General features: G+C 50.6%; 2 protein-coding genes across 2 annotated transcripts; one reads left to right on the top strand and one right to left on the bottom strand.

Moving 5' to 3' along the window:
* Nucleotides 1-1,077: 1,077 nt before the first annotated feature.
* LOC309400694 (thyroid receptor-interacting protein 6-like) lies at nucleotides 1,078-10,916 on the top strand (the record flags this gene model as incomplete). The annotated part of the gene is given in 10 exon segments (XM_081969308.1): nucleotides 1,078-1,109; nucleotides 1,111-1,337; nucleotides 1,811-1,923; nucleotides 2,553-2,675; nucleotides 2,784-3,452; nucleotides 4,111-4,201; nucleotides 5,331-5,500; nucleotides 8,268-8,446; nucleotides 9,172-9,292; nucleotides 10,045-10,916. Coding segments are annotated over 10 exon segments (1,857 nt in total). The 3' UTR covers nucleotides 10,177-10,916.
* A 388-nt stretch (nucleotides 10,917-11,304) lies between these two features.
* LOC309400695 (thialysine N-epsilon-acetyltransferase-like) lies at nucleotides 11,305-18,476 on the bottom strand. The gene is made up of 6 exons (XM_081969309.1): nucleotides 18,344-18,476; nucleotides 16,370-16,421; nucleotides 15,189-15,272; nucleotides 13,738-13,836; nucleotides 12,747-12,787; nucleotides 11,305-12,374 (listed from the first exon to the last, which is right to left on the bottom strand). The coding sequence occupies exons 1-6, from the start codon at nucleotides 18,404-18,406 to the stop codon at nucleotides 12,195-12,197; spliced, it is 519 nt and encodes a 172-aa protein (XP_081825435.1). The 5' UTR covers nucleotides 18,407-18,476; the 3' UTR covers nucleotides 11,305-12,194.
* Between the last annotated feature and the right edge of the window lie 184 nt (nucleotides 18,477-18,660).

The raw sequence follows: 18,660 nt of genomic DNA, 5'->3' as shown, positions 1-18,660 counted from the left end.
CTCTGTCTCCCCAACTATCCATCTGTACATCTGTCTGTCTGTCTGTCTGTCTGTCTATCTATCTATCTATCTATCTATCTATCTATCTATCTATCTATCTATCTATCATCTATCCATCCATCCATCCATCCATCCATCCATCCATCTAATCTAATCTATCCATTCATCTATCTATATTCATTTATCTATATATCTATTTGTATCTGTCTCTCACCTCTCTATATATGCACCGTATATTCCCCAAATATCTATCTGTCTGTCTGTCTGTCCGTCTATCTATCCATTCATCCATCCATCTAATCCATCCATCCATCTATCTATATTTATTTATTCATTTATCTATAGATCTATTTGTATCTACCTCTCACCTCTCTATATATGCACCATATATTCCCCAAATATCTGTCTGTCCGTCTATCCATCCATCCATCCATCTATATTTATTTATTCATTTATCTATAGATCTATTTGTATCTACCTCTCACCTCTCTCTATATGCACCATATATTCCCCCAATATCTGTCTGTCTGTCTGTCTGTCTGTCCGTCCGTCTATCTATCCATCCATCCATCCATCCATCTAATCCATCCATCCATCTATCTATATTTATTTATTCATTTATCTATAGATCTAATTGTATCTACCTCTCACCTCTCTATATATACACCCTATATTTCCCCAAATATCTATCTATCTGTCTGTCTGTCTGTCTGTCTGTCTCTCTCTCTCTCAGATAGAGAGAGATAGAGATAGATGAAGACAGACAGACAGACAGATAATCTATCTCCATTCATCTATCATTTCTTTCTGTATGTATCTCTTTTTTGCCCCCTCTCTCTTTACACACACATACACACACACTCACTCACTCTGTATATATCCAACTGTATCCATCCGTCCATTCCTCTTCTCTCTCTCTCTCCCTTTCCCTCCTTCCCTCTCCCTCTCTCTCTCTGTCTTCCTTTATGATTCAGGTTCAGCTGAAGAGCAGAATTCCCCCCCCCCATAAAAAAAGGGGGGGAAGTAAGAATTAGCCAGGAAATCCCAGCTGTTTCAATCCATTCCAAATCTGACTCCATGTTTTTCCTCTCTCTCCCCCCTCACCAATCCCACTCCAGCTTCCCTCGGCATGTCCGGCCCCACCTGGCTGCCCCCCAAACAAGTGGGGGGGCTGGCCCAGCTGGATGTCCCCCTATCCACCCCAGCCGCCGTCTGCAAGGTCCAGAAAAGTTTTGCCTCCCTCCCTGCGGCCCCCAGACCCGCCCACCGAACTCCGGAGACCAATGGGGCAATGAGCTCCCTGGGGGGCCCATCCCGGGACCAGCCCCCTCCTCCAGGTAAACGTGGGAGCAGTCGGTATTTGGGGAAGAGTTTTCTGCACAAATGGGAAGGGGGGGAAAACACCCTCTAATGCGCAAGATTGATGGACTACAACTCCCATAATTCCCCAGTACCCTTCCACTGGATGGAGACAGAAGATGAATAGATTGACAGATAGGATGGATGGATGGATGAATCGATGGAGACAGAAGATGGATGGATGGACGGACAGACAGATAGGATAGATAGACATATTGGATGGAAACCAAGATGGATGGATGGATGGATGGATGAGCCAGAAGGAGATCTCTGAATCATAGGAGTCATGTCTGTATTCTAAAATGGCAACATGTTATTTCACTACATTTCCCAGCGGACCTTGCTACTGGGTGGGCAGACAAGTCTGAGTGTTCTAGATCCCAACACCTGGAGAACCCAGCTCCATCCCCTCTTAGTTTGAATCCCTCTCCTGCTTCTTCCTCTGCCCCAGGCCCCACCTTCCATCCTCAGGACTCTCCTACAGACTCCCCCTACTCCTCCGTAAGTGAGCGAGGGTCGCGGGGATCCTGGGATAGCGCTACACCTCCCAGCTACACCCTGCAGGTAAGGAGAGAAACAGGTTGACCCCACTTGGCTGAGGGGGGGGCGGGGGGACATATGCCCTCCTTTTGCACATTTGCGCTCGCTCGCACGTGCGCCTGGATTAAAAAACGTGGCTAAATAGGACAGTGTAGAACTGGGGCGGGGAGTGTTTGGCCCACGCACGATTTCCACTATTGGTTTGGGTGAACTGATCCAAACTAACTGGATACCACTTCTGCTTTGAGTGGCCTGGGGGAGGAAGCCAAGTGGAGCTACAACGTTGAGCTGTGGTTTTTCCCCAACCTGGTGCCCTCTACTGGGCCGGCGCCTAGTGGACTTCTGGGAGTTGCAGTTTCTAACTAGCTGGAACTACGACTCTCAGGATTGTACTAGGCGCAGGGAGTCACATTTTCTACAGTGGGACTTCTAGCTCTTTCTGTTAAGCCCTGGCACCCTTCTGCCGACAGAGGGCAGGCTGAGGGTCAACAGGTGCAGCCCTTGGAATGCGGGGGGGGGGAACAGATGTTGGCAAAAGTGGGGAGTCACCACATTACAGAAGCCCAGATCCATTTAGAGTGGTTCAAATGACTTCCTCGATCAGGGAGACACACACACGCACACACACATACACAAATTATATTTTTCACCAGGAGGGAGAATCGCCGGAGCAGCTGCGGGGTTTTCACCCCACCAACCTCGATGTCCAGATAGATTCGCTCACCAGTATGTTGGCAGACATGGAGAGCAGCCAGCAGCGCCGGAGCGAACGGGCGGTGAGGAAGCTTGGGGGGGACGGGAGGACAAGACAGTGTTCCTGCAGGTTTCTCCACCCCCCCTAAATTCTCTACCTGGACCCTGATTGTGTTAACCGTTTATTGCAGAACGCGGAATCCGTGCCGTATCCACATCTGCAGCCTGGCGCCCCCAAACCCAGCCCTGCTCCGGCTACCTACAAGCCCACTCTTTCGGGCGGCTTCGTGCCCACCAAGCCGGATGGCAAGACCCTGCCCTATGGAGGCCCGCCAGCCTCTGGATCCCCGTACCCAGCTGCTCCAGTGCTGCCCTGCCAATACAGCTCCCCCAGCTCGGGGGATCCTTATGGATACCACCGCACCCCCTTGGCACCGAAGCCGTACCCGCAGCCGATGCCCGCCTCATACGCCACGGCGTCTTCCTCAGCTGGGCCCCCCTTCAACGTCCAGGTGAAGGTGGCCAAACCGGTGGTGGGCTACAACCAGCCCAGGCGCAGAGCCGAGGCGGCCTACGGACCCCCGTCCCCCCAGCTAGGATATGGGATGAAGCCTCCCCCACAATATGCCTCCGAACCAGGGACCCGTGCCCGACCCCACGAAGCCGAGCCTTGGTATCCGGAGCCTCCCTCCTATGGCCAGTGGCTGGGTGAGGTGGAGTTCTATGCCGGTCCTGCCGGGCAGGGCAGGTTGGGAGCACCGGTGGGGCAGTTCCAGTCTGGATTGGCAAAAGCTGGGAAGGAGGAGTTGACGGCGTCCCTGATTCCTGCCAGCAGTGGCGGCCTGAGGTTTCCCCATCAGGTAATTCTACCGGCTGGAGATGATGGGGAAGGGGAAGGCAGGGTAGGGGTATTTCTGGGGAAGAGGCTACCATCCGGGAATGGAATGCAATCCTGATTCCCAGGAGGGAGGGAATGAATGCTACAGAAATTCAGTTGGTGTATGAGAATGAGGCTGAGGACAGCTCCTCCTCAAGTATTCCCAGAGTCTATGTTTTCAGCAGCAAGTAAAGGTTGTTCTTGACTTCGTGAGCCCTAAATTTCCATTTTTAAGCGAGACGGCTGATAAATGAGCTTTGCCCCTTTTTTACAACCTTCCTTGCCGCTGTTGTTAAGCGCACCTCTGCAGTTGTTAAGCGAGTCACTCGGTTGTTAAGCGAATCCGGCTTCCCCGCTGACTTGGCTCGTCGGGAGGTCGCGAAATCACACAACCCTTCCCCCCTGGGACACGGCAAACCGTCGTAAGTACGAGTCCGTTGCCAACTGGCTGAATGTCGATCGTGTGACCGTGGGGATGCGGCAACGGTCGTAAGTGTGAAAAATGGTCTTTTCAGTGGCATCGTAACTCCAAACGGTCCCTAAATAAACGGTTGTAAGGCTACCTGTACAGGTGGCCTAGTGGCTTAAATTCGCGAGGAATTTGTTGTCCGTTCTCCCAGTCTCTCCTCTCTTTCCCGCAGCCTCCCGCGTGCCGCCCGGAGGAAGAGCTGGAGCGCCTAACCAAGAAACTGATGTACGATTTGAACAATCCTCCCACCGCGGAATATTTTGGTGGGTTTTCCGAGCCTTAAAAATTTCACCTATTTTTTTTTTATTTTAAAAAGACTTTGTGGGGTGGTTTTAATGGAGCCTCCATGTGCAAGAGCAGTCTTATCTTTTTTTTAAAAAAAATTAGTTTTTCTAAAAATCCTTTGCAAACCAATTTCCGTGTGTGACATGTCACCTGGGTGTACCATACATTTCAGGCTAGAAAATGAGTATTCGTTGCGCTTGTTTCGTTTAGCAAGTTTATAGGACGCTAATCGGAACACACCTCTCTCTATTCAATGATAATCTTTCATTGTTGGGTTATCCCATATTTCAATGTGTTTTTTTTTTATACCAGTCGCCCTATCTTAATTATTGTACCTTTGAATAGGGAGAAAAGATTTTCCATCATATTTATGGATTCGTTTAAGAAGCTTACATATTCCCGATAAGAGCCTCTTTTCTCTTAAATCAGGGGTGTCCAAACTTAGGAACTTTAAGACTTGTGGACTTCAACTCCCAGAATTCCCCAGCCAGCCATGCTGGCTGGGGAATTCTGGGAGTTGAAGTCCACAAGTCTTAAAGTTCCCAAGTTTGGACACCCCTGTCTTAAATCAAGATCTCATTGTTTGCTTATTCAAGTTGCAACCCTTCGTTTTTTTAATTATTCGATGTTTCGGAACGTCATTTTTATATCAATCCTCCTCTTCTGCATATCATACGTTTTCGTCATATTTGTTACATTTAACACACCTACCCCAGGTTCAGGTTGAATTATAATTTAGTATATCCATCCTTAGTGTTTAAATTTCCCGCTATTATTATTGCTTCCCCTTATGACATAAAAAGGGGTGTTTGATGAATCTCCCCCCCCTTTCTCTAAATTCTCTTTTAAGTTTCACGGAGACTCCCTGTGCAAGAGCAGTCTACCTTGAAATGCCGTCGCTGGGCAGACTAGCAACACGGGAGCTCCCCTTTGGCTTGTTTTAAGAGGAGACCCGGTCTTCTCGATTCAGAATTGATTTGGGGAGGGGTCTTCCTCACCCCAGAGGGGGATTTTTGGGATGGTTCTTGTATTCCCAACCCCCCTGCTTTGATGTTTTTTTAAAACCAATATCGAGTCTCGTAGTTCTCGAACCCGTCACCCTTGCAGGCCGCTGCGCTCAGTGCGGGGAGAATGTGGTGGGCGACGGGACGGGCTGCGTAGCCATGGATCAGGTCTTCCACGTCGACTGCTTCACCTGTGTGACCTGCCGTTGCCGCCTGCGGGGACAGCCGTTCTACGCCATCGACCGCCGGTCGTACTGTGAATCCTGCTATATTGTGAGTGGAGGGTTGGGGGGTTCAAAAGAGTCTGCGGGCCCCTCATTTTGGGTTCTCTAATTCTGTTGAGCCCCTTTGAAGAGGGGTTGGACTTCGACTCCCAGAATTCCCCAGCTGGCCAAGGTAACGACCTGGTGTCGGAGGGGGAGCCGGACCTGGCAGGAATTACGGAGACCTGGCTGGGCCACGAGGGAGGTCTCCCTCTTGTGGAAATGTGCCCGCCAGGTTACCGCGCATTTTATCAGTCAACGGGCACTAGGCACGGGTGGTGGGGTAGCGGTCATTGTGAGGGAAGGTCTCGAGCCGAGAGAGACCACTGTGCCACAGATAACCGGTTGTGAGTCCCTATGTGTGAAGTGGGGCCCAGGGAAGCAGTTGGGCTTGCTAATTGTATACCTGGCTCCTCGCTATGCATCAGCAGCCCTGCCCGAGCTCCTTGGGGTGATCGCCGAGATGGCAGTTGAAACGCCCAGACTGTTGGTCATGGGTGACTTCAACTTGCCATCGGTAGGGGAGGCATCTGAAGTAGCTCGGGAGTTCATGGCTTCCATGACAGCCATGGACCTGACCCAAATAATTCAGGGCCCCACGCACGAGGGAGGTCACACACTGGATCTTGTTTTTGTCTCTGGCCAATGGAGGAGTGATCTGGGAGTAGGGGATTTAGCTATCACCCCCCTGTCATGGTCTGATCACTCACTGCTCCGGCTCGACTTTCCAGCCGCTACTCCCCACCGCGGGGAGGCGTAACCGGAATGTCCAAGATGGTTCCGCCCCAGGCGCCTGATGGAACCTGACAGGTTCCAGACAGAGCTCGGGCCATTTCCTGTAGCCCTGACCCACACCCGATCGGAGGACCTAGTGGCTGCATGGAATAGTGCGGCCGCGGGGGCCTTGGACCGGGTGGCGCCTTTGCGGCCTCTCTTGCAGCAGCGAACCACCCAGGCTCCTTGGTTCACCGAGGGGCTGAGGGTGATGAAACGCCACAAGAGACGCCTAGAGAGCAGATGGAGATCATCACGCTCTGAATCTGACCGAACTCAGGTAAGAGCCCATTTACGGACTTACCTTGTGGCGTTAAGAGTGGCCAAGCGTCAGTATTGTGCCACTCTTATTGCGTCCGCAGATAACCGCCCTGCCGCCCTGTTTGGGGTGACCTGCTCCCTCCTCCAACAGAGGCTGCGGGAAGCTCCTCTGCAGGGCAGAGCAGAGGAATTTGGGGAGTATCTGCAGGACAAAATCGCTCAGATTCGAAGCGAGTTGGTCCCTGCTAGTGGTCTGGAGGGGACGTCGGAGGTGGGTCATGAGGTCCCATTCTGGGAGGAGTTTGACTCTGTTACTTCCGATGATATGGACAGGCTGCGTAGGCGACTGCGAGCCACCACATGTTTATTGGACCTGTGTCCCTCCTGGCTTGTACTGGCATCCTGGGAGGTCACACGAGGCTGGCTCCAGGAGTTAGTCAACGCTTCCTTGAGTGAGGGGTCCCTGCCGGCCGCCCTGAAAGAGGCAGTGGTGAGGCCCCTCCTCAAGAAGCCTTCCCTGGACCCAGCTCTGTTAGCCAACTACCGTCCCATCTCCAACCTTTGCTTTCTGGCGAAGGTTGTAGAGAGTGTGGTGGCACAACAGTTCCCGCGCCACTTGAAGGAAACTGATTATCTGGACCCGCGCCAGTCCGGTTTTCGGCCCGGCCACAGTACGGAGACGGCATTGTTCGCATTGGTGGACGATCTCTGGAGGGCCAGAGATGGGGGTTGCTCCTCCATCCTGGTCCTATTAGACCTCTCAGCGGCTTTCGATACCATCGACCATGGTATCCTATTGCATCGATTGGAGGGGTTGGGGGTGAGGGGCACCGTTTTGCGGTGGTTCTCCTCCTACCTCTCTGGCCGAGTGCAATTTGTATTGGCAGGGGGGCAAAGGTCGACCTCGAATGCCGCTCACTTGTGGGGTGCCACAGGGGTCGGTCCTCTCGCCTCTCCTGTTCAATGCATATATGAAGCCGCTGGGCGAGATCATACGTGGGTATGGGGTAGACTACCATCTGTACGCGGATGACACCCAGCTGTACATCTCTACCCCAAACCACCCCAACGATGCCGTCGAAGTGATGTCCCGGTGTCTGGAAGCCGTACGGATCTGGATGGGAAGTAACAGACTCAAGCTCAACCCATCCAAGACTGAGTGGCTGTGGCTACCGGCGCCCCGGTTCAACCACCTTACTCCATCACTGGCCATTGGGGGCGAATGTCTGGCCCCCGTGGATCGGGTACGCAATTTGGGCGTCCTTCTGGATACCCGGCTATCCATGGATGACCATGTGACAGCCATGGCCAGGGGGGCATTCCACCAGGTCTGCCTGGTGCGCCAATTGCGTCCCCTATTGGACCGGGATGCCCTGCGCACAGTCACACACACAGTCTTAAAGTTGCCAAGGTTGGAGACCTCTGGAGCGTCTAATAATCTCTGGGAGTTGGGCGCCCCCTGGTGTCATAATCTGAAAACGCAGCTTCCTATTACTCTTCTCCTGTAAAGAAAGGGGGATTTAGGCGACTCGAGCAAGCGAGCCAAGCTGCGGGCACTGAATTCTGCCCTCTGCCAATCGGACGTTGCTTTCTCGCGAAGGCTTGAACCCGGGGATTTTTAAAAAACAATTGGCGCAAGAGAGGGGACGGTTCATTTTTTTTAATGTTTAATTTTAAAAAGTCTGTTTTTCTCCGACTGCAACCCCCAAGCACATGCCCCCCCTCTCTCTCTCTCCGGCCAGGTGACGTTGGAGAAATGCTCCGTGTGCTGCAAGCCCATCCTGGACCGGATCCTGCGGGCCATGGGCAAAGCTTACCACCCGCAGTGCTTCACCTGCGTGGTTTGCCACCGCTGCCTGGACGGAATCCCCTTCACCGTGGATGCCACCAGCCAGATCCACTGCATCGAGGATTTCCACCGGTGAGAGTCGGGGAAGGGGCTGTGGGTGGGGGCGGATTCCTCTTGGGCTGCCTCATAGGCTCCCAAGAGAGATCCTGGGCTCCAAAGGCCGTGCTACGACTCCCGGACCTCCCTGCTGCAGTTGTACAGAGGCCGTACTGCAAGTCCCATCCTCCCCAGCCAGCAAGGCAGGGGAGGTGGGGATCCGAAGGCCTCAAAATCTCAGGAAGAAGGCAGGGCCCACCTGTCACTTCCTGATTCCTCCCTCCCACAGGAAATTGGGCCCCCAATGTTCTGTGTGCCCTGTACTGCAAGTCCCATCCTCCCCAGCCAGCAAGGCAGGAGAAGCGGGGATCCCAAACTCCAAAATCTCAGGAAGAAGGCGGGGCCAGCATCATGTCTCGTCTTGATTCCTGACCCCCCCATAGAAAATAAGATCCCCAATGTTGTATGGGTGCTGTACTATAAGTCCCATCATCCACAGCCAGGAAGGCAGGGGAAGCTGGGATCCCGAGACCCCAACACCTCAAAAGGGGCAGGGCCAACATTGTCACTTCTTGATTCCTGCCCCCCCTCTAGAAAATTTGACCCCTGATGTTCTGTGGGCGCCATACTACAATTCCCATCTTCCCCAGCCAGCAAGGCAAGGGAAGCTGAGATCCTGAGGCCCCAAAATCTCAGGAAGAGAGCAGGGCCAGCATCATGTCTCTTCCTGATTCCTGCCCCCTCTTTCCCCCCCCCGGCAGGAAATTTGCCCCCCGCTGCTCCGTGTGTGGCGAGGCCATCATGCCCGAAGCGGGTCAGGAGGAGACGGTGCGCATCGTGGCCCTGGACCGCAGCTTCCACATCGGCTGCTACAAGTGCGAGGTCAGCCACGACGGGGCGGATTGGGGGTGGGAGGGAGGGGCTGCTTTTGGTTCCGGAAAGGGACCCCCCCCCCCCGTGAGCGTGGGAAGAGTGGGCACCTCGGGTGGACGACGGGGGTAGTCGGACTTGTGGGGGTTCAAGCGCTGGAGGGGGTGAAAGATCGCACAGGCATTTGGGTGCAATGGGGAAGCCGGGGGGGAGGGGGGGCTGGACTGGAAGACCTCCAGTGTCCCTTCCAGCCCTAGGAATCCATTATTCTGTCTTTCTATCTGCCTATCATCTATATTTCTTTATCTATCTATCTATCTCTATTTATTCTACCTATCTATATATCCATTTTTATCTCCCTCTCCCATCTCTCTCTCTCCCCCTGCCTCCATCTATCCATCCATCCACCCACCCACCCATCCATCCATTCTACCTATCTATATATCTTTATCTCCCACTCCCCATATCTCTCTCTCTCCCTGCCTCCTTCCATCCATCCATCCAACCATCCAACTATCTATCTATCTATCTATCTATCTATCTATCTATCTATCTATCTATCTATCTATCTATCTATCTATCTATCTTTACATTTCAAGGAAAGATTGGACACTCGTTTCTTTGGGATGGCATGTAAGATTTCCTGTCTTGGACAAGGGGCTGGACTAGAAGACCTCTCAGGTCCCTTCCGGTCCCGTCCCCCTCTTAATGCTCGCATCCGGTTTTCCTTTTCCCCCCCTCACTCCCCCCCTCCCCCCCTCCAGGAGTGTGGCCTGCTTCTGTCTTCCGAAGGGGAGGGCCGCGGCTGCTACCCCTTGGACGGCCATATTCTCTGCAAGAACTGCAGTGCCCGGCGGATCCAAGACCTCTCCTCCGATATCACGACCGACTGCTGATGGGGAGGGGGGCGGTGGTCCCCAACCTGGGTGGGGTGGGGGCTTCGTGGGCTACCCGACGTTGCATACCCCCTCTTTCTGGATGCACAGAGCTGGTTGCTGTATTGCTGTGTAGGTCCAAGATGGCGCCTTGAAGAGGGGTGGACTTCAACTCCCAGAATTCCCCAGGGGAATTCTGGGAGTTGAAGTCCACCCCTCTTCAAGGCGCCATCTTGGACCGACACTGCTCTAAATTGTTTTTTTTTTCTCCTCTCGTTTCCTCAGCCTCCCAATTTGGGGGGAGGCTGTAAGAAAGCCCCTCAGCTCTGCCAGGACCCTCCCCCCAATAAGATTTCCGTCCTTCCTTCAGTCTTGTAGATTCCAAACCCCATCGTCCCCAACCCCACAGGCCTGCTCTGTGTTTTAAGAGTGGAACGTCCTCTGGTCCCGGAATATATTTGAATCGACTCCCGCACCCATAAGCTTTGAACATTCCCCCTACCCATAAGCTGGTCTTATCTGGATAATTTGGGGCTGGGGCTATTTCCTCTCCTACCCCCCCCCCCGCCCTCTTTCTCCTGGGATAGCACAAAACTTCTCCTGTTGAACTTTCGCCTGTCCCCTATTATTATTTTTTTGGTTTCTGCAAAATAGACTTTCTTCTCATCCAGCCTGCCTCATTTTTATTATTATTTTTAATAAATAATAATATTGGGCCACGGGTGTATTTTTGAATTCAAACATTAAAGAGGTGCCCCCTTTTCGGTCTCCGTTTCGTGCTTGGATGGGGGGGGCGGTGTTTCATTTATAGGGTGCGGAGTTATGTATTTTCAACCTTAGCAATTTTAAGATGGCTGGACTGCAACTCCCAGATAAATGGATGGGAGTTGGAGTCCAGAAATCTTAAAAGGAACTAAGATTGGGGACTGTATAGGGAGACACAAACACACACACACAAATTGGCATCCAACCTTAAATCAAATCACCTCGGGCTCATTTGGGATGATAATTCCCATCGTCCCTAGCCACGATGCTAATAAAACATTGTGGACTAGTAACTTGGCAGGGAGGAGCAAGACTCTTCCTTCTGGGGGCCACATTTATATGCTTGGAGACAAAAGCTGTAAAAATATCAGGAGTCTCCCACCGTTTCTTCCAATTCAGAGATTTTATTTAAAAGCAGAAAATAGAAGTGAGCCTTCTTGTTTTAAAGATATGCTGATTTTTTTTTTTGGGGGGGGGGAGGAATAATTAGTCTTATTTGGTTAAATATAGTATTAAATGTTGGGTTTGGGGGAAAAGGTCTGTGCTTGTCATTGCTAACTGGGGAATTCTGGGAATTGAAGTTGTGAATGCTGGCTGAGGAATTCTGGGAGTTGAAGTCCATGAATGCTGGCTGAAGAATTCTGGGAGTTGAAGTCTACGAATGCTGGCTGAAGAATTCTGGGAGTTGAAGTCCAGGCATGAGAGTTGAGGAATTCTGGGAGTTGAAGTCCATGAATGCTGGCTGAAGAATTCTGGGAGTTGAAGTCTACGAATGCTGGCTGAAGAATTCTGGGAGTTGAAGTCTACGAATGCTGGCTGAAGAATTCTGGGAGTTGAAGTCCAGGCATGAGAGTTGAGGAATTCTGGGAGTTGAAGTCCATGAATGCTGGCTGAAGAATTCTGGGAGTTGAAGTCTACGAATGCTGGCTGAAGAATTCTGGGAGTTGAAGTCCAGGCATGAGAGTTGAGGAATTCTGGGAGTTGAAGTCCATGAATGCTGACTGAAGAATTCTGGGAGTTGAAGTCCATGAATGCTGGCTGAGGAAATCTGGGAGTTGAAGTCTACGAATGCTGGCTGAAGAATTCTGGGAGTTGAAGTCCAGGCATGAGAGCTGAGGAGTTCTGGGAGTTGAAGTCCAGGCATGAGAGCTGAGGAGTTCTGGGAGTTGAAGTCCAGAGATTTTAAAAGTTGCTAAGGCTTGGGAAATCCTGATTTTCTGATGTTGGCGTTAGTGCTGTTCTTCCTCCTCCTCCTGAGTAGGCCTGGGGCGCACTCACGAGGCCCGCCCACCCTGGACGAGCCTCCGCAGACCCTCTTCGTTAAACTCCATGCAGTGCCAGGCTGTGGACTCGGTGGTGTCCTGGGCTCCTAGCCGAAGGTACAACTTCTTCGCCCTCTGGTTGCTCTCCATGGTGCTGAATTTCATCTTGGTGCAACCAGCGGCCAGCGCCACCTGCAAAGCCAGAGAAAGAGAGGCAAAGAGAGGCCGTTAAGTGAAGCAGGCTTTCCCCATTTGGAAGGTCTCAAAAGGGGATCGCGTGAATCCCTGGGCCGCTGCAACCGTCATAAATATGAGTCAGTTGCCGAGCGTCTGAATTTTGGTTGCAACGGTCATAAGTGTGAAAAACAGTCCTATGTCACTTTTTTCAGTGCCGTCGTAACTTTGATCACTAAGCAAAATGTTGTAAGTCGAGGCTTATCTGTATCTGTCTTTCCAAGAAAAGGACCACAATTCTTCACTTGAGGAAGTTCTGAAGAGGCAAGACACTAGTCCTCAATGCCATCATAACTCAAATCCTGAGATGGTTTTATATTCTGAACTTACTTCGGCAACTTTCGCCAACAACTGCTTTCCGATTCCTTTATCTGGGGGAGAAGAAACCACAAAGAAGTAAGGGCATTGCCCCAAAAGTGCCATGCCAATTTAATATATTAATATGCATTAATGTCTGTGTGTGTGTTGTATTTGTGCTGATAAATAAAGGGAGACTAGTATAGATCTATTTCAAGCTCTTTAGCTCTCATCAGCTAGCCATACCCTTACTGGGATTCGAACCTGGGCTGTGTTACATATTAGGCAGATTTGTTAGCCACTAAGCCCAGCCGGCATGCTTTAAAATGGATGGACTTCAACTCCCAGAATTCCCCAGCTGGCATGCTTTAAAATGGATGGACTTCAATTCCCAGAATTCCCCAGCTGGCATGCTTTAAAATGGATGGACTTCAATTCCCAGAATTCCCCAGTCAACATGCTTTAAGAGGGGTGGACTTCAACTCCCAGAATTCCCCAGCTGGCATGCTTTAAAATGGATGGACTTCAATTCCCAGAATTCCCCAGCTGGCATGCTTTAAAATGGATGGACTTCAATTCCCAGAATTCCCCAGTCAACATGCTTTAAGAGGGGTGGACTTCAACTCCCAGAATTCCCCAGCTGGCATGCTTTAAAATGGATGGACTTCAACTCCCAGAATTCCCCAGCCAACATGCTTTAAGGGGGATGGACTTCAACTCCCAGAATTCCCCAGCCAACATGCTTTAAGAGGAGTGGACTTCAACTCCCAGAATTCCCCAGTCAACATGCTTTAAGAGGGATGGACTTGAACTCCCAGAATTCCCCAGCTGGCATGGGTCACTCCAACTGGCACACAACATAACCTAACTGCTACTAAGCCGATAGGTACTGCTCATCAAAGCCCACTTTTAGAAAAGACCTTGGCCTTATTTGGCTTATTTTGTCTATTTATTTCCATTTGTGCTCATCTCACGATCATAAAGCGACGCCTGCTGTATCCGACATGATCATTTTTTAACCTACCCCGAAATTCCGGCGCCACGTATATATTTTCCAAATACATCAGTTTTCCGTGGTTGATGCAGTACCCCTTGTAGTACATGACGTAGCCAATGGGGTGCCCTACGGGGGGGAGTAAAAATTATAGTTTATGAATTTATTGCGTGGGCACATTTTCACCACATTTCGATAAAATCCACCCCCGTTCAAATACAAAATACGAATTACGACCCCAACTGAGCCCCCAAATTCTGTTGCTAGGCGAAACCTTTGCGGAATGAGGTTTGCTGCATGTTACGACCTTTTTTTTTTTGCTACCGTTATTAAATGAATTGGTGCAGGGGTTCAGTTAGTCCCACGGTCGTTCAGTGAATCCGGCTTCACCCGTCGACTTTGCTTGTCGGAAGGTCTCAAAAGGGGAATCACGTGATCCCGGGACACTCCCGACCGTCGTAAATACGAGTCCATTGCTGAGCGTCTGAATTTTGATCACGGGAAAGGCTGCACTGGTCGTAAGTGTGTGGGAAACGGTCACGAATCGCTTCTCCAGTGCAGTAACTTCAAACGGTCACTGAATGAGCAGTTGTAAGTCGAGGACTAACTAAAAGGGCAAAAACCCAGAGCTCTGAGCACAAGCGACCCTTGGTAGGTAATCTGACTCCATTCTGGTAAGTGCTCTAAGGTCGCGCAATAGTTTAGTTTATGTTACCGTACAATAAATATTAAATAATCCATGCAGACAATGAAGGTGACCTTAACATTAAGTGTCGTGGCCCACCAGTGGTCAGTGGAGCTGTCAGCAGACTCGGACAGTGAGGAGGTTGGGGAGGGACATGGGCCAGTCCTGGAGTCTGGGGGAGGCTCAGAAGAGGGCCATCTGGGAGTTATCAGCTGCCTTCGGAGTCAGACATCAGTGAGGCAGAAGAACAGCTGGAGCCTGTTCCCAGTGCGCGCATGTGCAGAGCTGCCAGAAGGCAAGAACAGTTAAGACAAAAAGGGAGACTCGGGAGTAAGGCTTGGAGATGATTGGCCCCTCCCATAAGACATAAAAGAGGAGCAAACAGACGTGAGCCTTTGCAGGGAGCAATTTTGTTCGTTTTGTTCGGTTCAAACTCTGAAGCTCCGTTTGACTCTGTGCTCCGTTTGGCCTTGCAAAACTAATTGCCAATTAGGTGTCTGGCAGCGTTTCAAGGGAGATAAAGGTGGGTGCTTCTCAGCCTTATCCCGAAAGACTTTGGCAGACTTCTGTAGGACTCTTCACAGACTGTTTGTGAATCGTTACGGGCTGTGAATGAACATATTTCACCGCCGTTTCAATAAAAGAGGGTTTGGGGGGACCAAGATTGTGACTTATGCTTTCTCAGAAAGCCTAGGAAGAGAACATTAAGACCTTAAGATGGTTTGATATATTTTCAGTCTTTCGAGTTTCACGTTGGGGGGGGGGGGGTATTAGGGTGGTGGGGAACAGATTTTACCTGGATTGGAGGGGTTTTCTGCGGGCAGTTCAGCCATGAGACATTTGAAGAAGGGGTCTTGGCCAAAGCCGTCTGCTCTCAGATCTGCGATGGAGAAGAAGAAGAGGAGGAGGAAGAAGAAGAGAAAGATAGAGAAGGAGAGTTAGGAGGAGGAGGAGGTGTAAGGAGAAGAAGAAATAGGGAAGGAGAATTAGGAGAAGAAGAAAAAGAAAGGAAGAGGGTGAAGAATGGAGGAAGAAAGGAGGAAGAAAATGAGGAGGAGGAGGAGAAAGGAGGTGTAAGAAGAAGAGATGGAAGACAAGGAAGAAGGGAGGAAGAATGCAGGAAGCAAGGGGGAAGAGGAGGAGGAGAAGAGATAGAGAAGGAGAGTCAAGAGGAGGAAGAAAATTAGGAAGAGGAGAAGAAAGCAGGTGTAAGGAGATGGAGAAGGGGAATTTGTAGGAAAGGACAAGGAAGAAAGAGGGGGGAGGAGGAAGAATGGAGGAAAAAAGAAGGAAGGGAGGAGTAGAAAGGAAGAAAGATGGAGGAGGAGGTATAAGATGAAGAAGAGATGCAGAAGGAGAATTTGGAGGAGGAGAAGGAGGAGGAAGAGAATTAGGAGGGGGAGAAAAAAGAAGGGAAGGTGGAGAAGGACAAGGGAGAAAGGAGGAGGAAGAAGAATGGAGGCAGAATGAAGGAGGAGGAGGGGAGGAAGAAGAAGAGATGTAGAAAGAGAATTTGGAGGAGGAGGGATGGAGGAGGAGCAGTGAGAGAAAGAGAAAGAAAGGAGGACGAATGGAAAAATGATGAAGAAAGGAGAAGGAGGAGAAGTAATGGAGGAGGAGAAGGAAGAAGAAAAAGGGGGAAAGAAAGGAGGAGAAGGAAGGAGGAAGAAATGAGAAGGGAGGGAGGAAGAGAAACAAACACTTATTCAGAATTCAAAACTTGTTTTGCAAAAGGGAACTCCACACCCAACACTCCTGGCTCTTCTCGCACGCCATCCACTCCTGATTTCCCGTACTGGTCAAGGGTGCCTGCTCTCACTGGCGATATGCCACCAGCAGACGCTTTTGCACTGACCCTGCCAGCTTTGGCACCCACCAGCCGGGCAGCCAGCCAAGGCCTTAGCTCTGCTCTCCACCCGCTCACAAAAGTCCAGAAAGGTTACCCCACAACACAAAAAAATCTCTCCAAATCCTTACCTTCGACGCTGATCAAGAGCTCGTGCAATAAATTATGGTATTCCGTAATATCCTGGGGGGGGGGAATAGAGGAGTTGTTATGAAGACATCCCGGGGGTGGGATGGGGGGGATCGAACCCCCAATCCCAACCTCCAGAGTCCCAAAATGCAGCAGGGGGCTTTGAAACGGTCCTCCAATTACGACCGATCGGAGGTACGACACTGAAGAAAGCTACTTAGGACCGTTTCCCCACACCCATGATCGTCACCTGATCCAAATTTGCCCACCGGGCCACCGGCTCATCTTTACGACGGTCGCAACATTCCGGGGACAGGTGATTCCCCTCTTTTGCGACCTTTACAACGAGCCAAGTTAAGGGGGTTCGCTGAACACCCGTCTTCCTCGCTTAACAGGGCAGTGGTTTGTTTAACAACCGTGGCGACCGAAGGTCCTAAAACGGGACGCTCCTCGCTTAACAACGGACTGACTTAAACGGTGGAAATGCTGGGGGCTCATTTGCAGCTCTTAGTCGAGGGGAAATGAGTTAGTTGCGAAATTATGCAAGGAGCGCAAAGGGATTTCTCTTGACTTCCTTGTTCTGCTTGGGGTCCCACAGAATAGTTAGAAAAATGAGGCTCCATGCAGAGATTTTATTAAAATCATACAAATCACGTCCCACAATACCCCACCTGCAACAGGTTGTATATTGGACTGAACCAAATCAGAGAGAAAGGGGGGGGGGCGGTAATTCTGAATTTATTTATTTTTCCTCTTTTTCCCCGGTCGCTGGAAAATGTCAGCAAGAGGCCCTCGGGCTCTTTGGGGTTTCTATATAAAGAGAGTTAAACAGATTCACGGAGTTGGAAGGGCCCCTGTAGGTCATCTAGTCCACCCCTGTGGTTCTGTGGGTTTGACCCGGCTCTTTTTGCTCCCGTCACTACATCTGGAGCAATTTAGCAGGGTCTCCTGCCAATTTAAGATTATTTCTTCTGTAAAAGAGAGAGACCGAGAGACAGAGACAGAGAGACAGAGAGAAAGAGAAACAGGGAGAGAGAGAGAGAGACAGAGAGAGAGAGAGAGAAAAGAGAGAGAGAGAAACGGAGATAGAGAGACCAAGAGAAAGAGAAACAGGGAGAGAGAGAGAGAGACAGAGAGAGAGAGAGAGAAACGGAGAGAGAGAGACCAAGAGACAGAGAAACAGGGAGAGAGAGAGAGAGACAGAGAGAGAGAGAGAGAAAAGAGAGAGAGAGAAACGGAGATAGAGAGACCAAGAGAAAGAGAAACAGGAAGAGAGAGAGAGAGACAGAGAGAGAGAGAGAGAAACGGAGAGAGAGAGACCAAGAGACAGAGATAGAGAGACAGAGAGACAGAGAAAAAGAGACAGACAGAAAGAGAAACAGGGAGACAGAGAGAGAGAGACAGAGAAAGAGAGGGAGAAACGGAGAGAGAGAGACAGAGATACACAGAGAGACAGAGAAAAAAGGCAGTGAGAAAGAGAAATAGGGAGAGAGAGAGAGAGAGAAAGACAGAGACAGAGAGAGAGAAACGGAGAGAGAGACAGAGAGACAAAGAGAGAGACCGAGAGACAGAGATAGAGAGACAAGGACAGAGAAAAAAGAGACAGACAGAAACAGAAACACGGAGAGAGAGAGAGAAAGACAGAGAGAGAGAGAAAGAGAGAAAAAAGAGACACACACAGAGAGAAACGAGAGTGAGAAAGACAAGTTCCCTCTTTTCTTCCTTTCCTTTCTTTTCCTCCCTCTTTTCTTCCTTTCCTTTCTTTTCCTCCCTCTTTTCTTCCTTTCCTTTCCTTCCCTTTTTCTACTTTCCTTTCCTTTCCAATCCTTTCCTTACCTTTCCCTTCCCTTCCCTTCCCTTCGCTTTCTTCCCAAGGCAAGAGACCTTAACACCATCCCAGACAAATCATGGTCCAATCCTGGCTTGAAAAAAATATATCCAAACATCTGAATTTCAACTCCCCCCCCCCCCCTCACCTTGATGAATTTCATGAGAAGCTCACAGTCGCTGCTGACAGCCGGCCGGAAGAGACACTCCATCGCTCTGGCCAGGGGGGACGCGGCCCCAAAGTGGCACCAGTAAACAGCCACAGACGGTTGCCTCCCTCCTGCCCTGCCCAGGTTGGGAAGATTCCCGGTTGGTAGGTGGGTGCAGAGGGCCAGAGACCGATCACATGGCCCTGGGTGCGGCCAGCGCACTTTCCCCGGCCTGGAAGGTGCCAAGAACATTTATGGAATTCCTGATTGTGCGCCATTTAATCAGGCCTTTTATGACTTTATAAGTGACTATTTAT

This window comes from Natrix helvetica (assembly GCF_964273705.1).
Source record: "Natrix helvetica genome assembly, chromosome: W".
Lineage (NCBI taxonomy): Eukaryota > Metazoa > Chordata > Lepidosauria > Squamata > Natricidae > Natrix > Natrix helvetica.
This window is presented reverse-complemented; position numbering and strand designations above follow the sequence as displayed.

Bases quoted from the DNA above. Each gene is read 5' to 3' on its own strand.
- LOC309400695 (XM_081969309.1), bottom strand. From the start codon at position 18,406: ATGGAGTGTCTCTTCCGGCCGGCTGTCAGCAGCGACTGTGAGCTTCTC. The intron at 13,837-15,188 runs GTAAAATCTGTT...TCCCCCCCGTAG, and splicing joins AGAAAACCCCTCCAATCCAG to GGCACCCCATTGGCTACGTC. The intron at 12,788-13,737 runs GTAGGTTAAAAA...CTTCTCCCCCAG, and splicing joins CGTGGCGCCGGAATTTCGGG to ATAAAGGAATCGGAAAGCAG.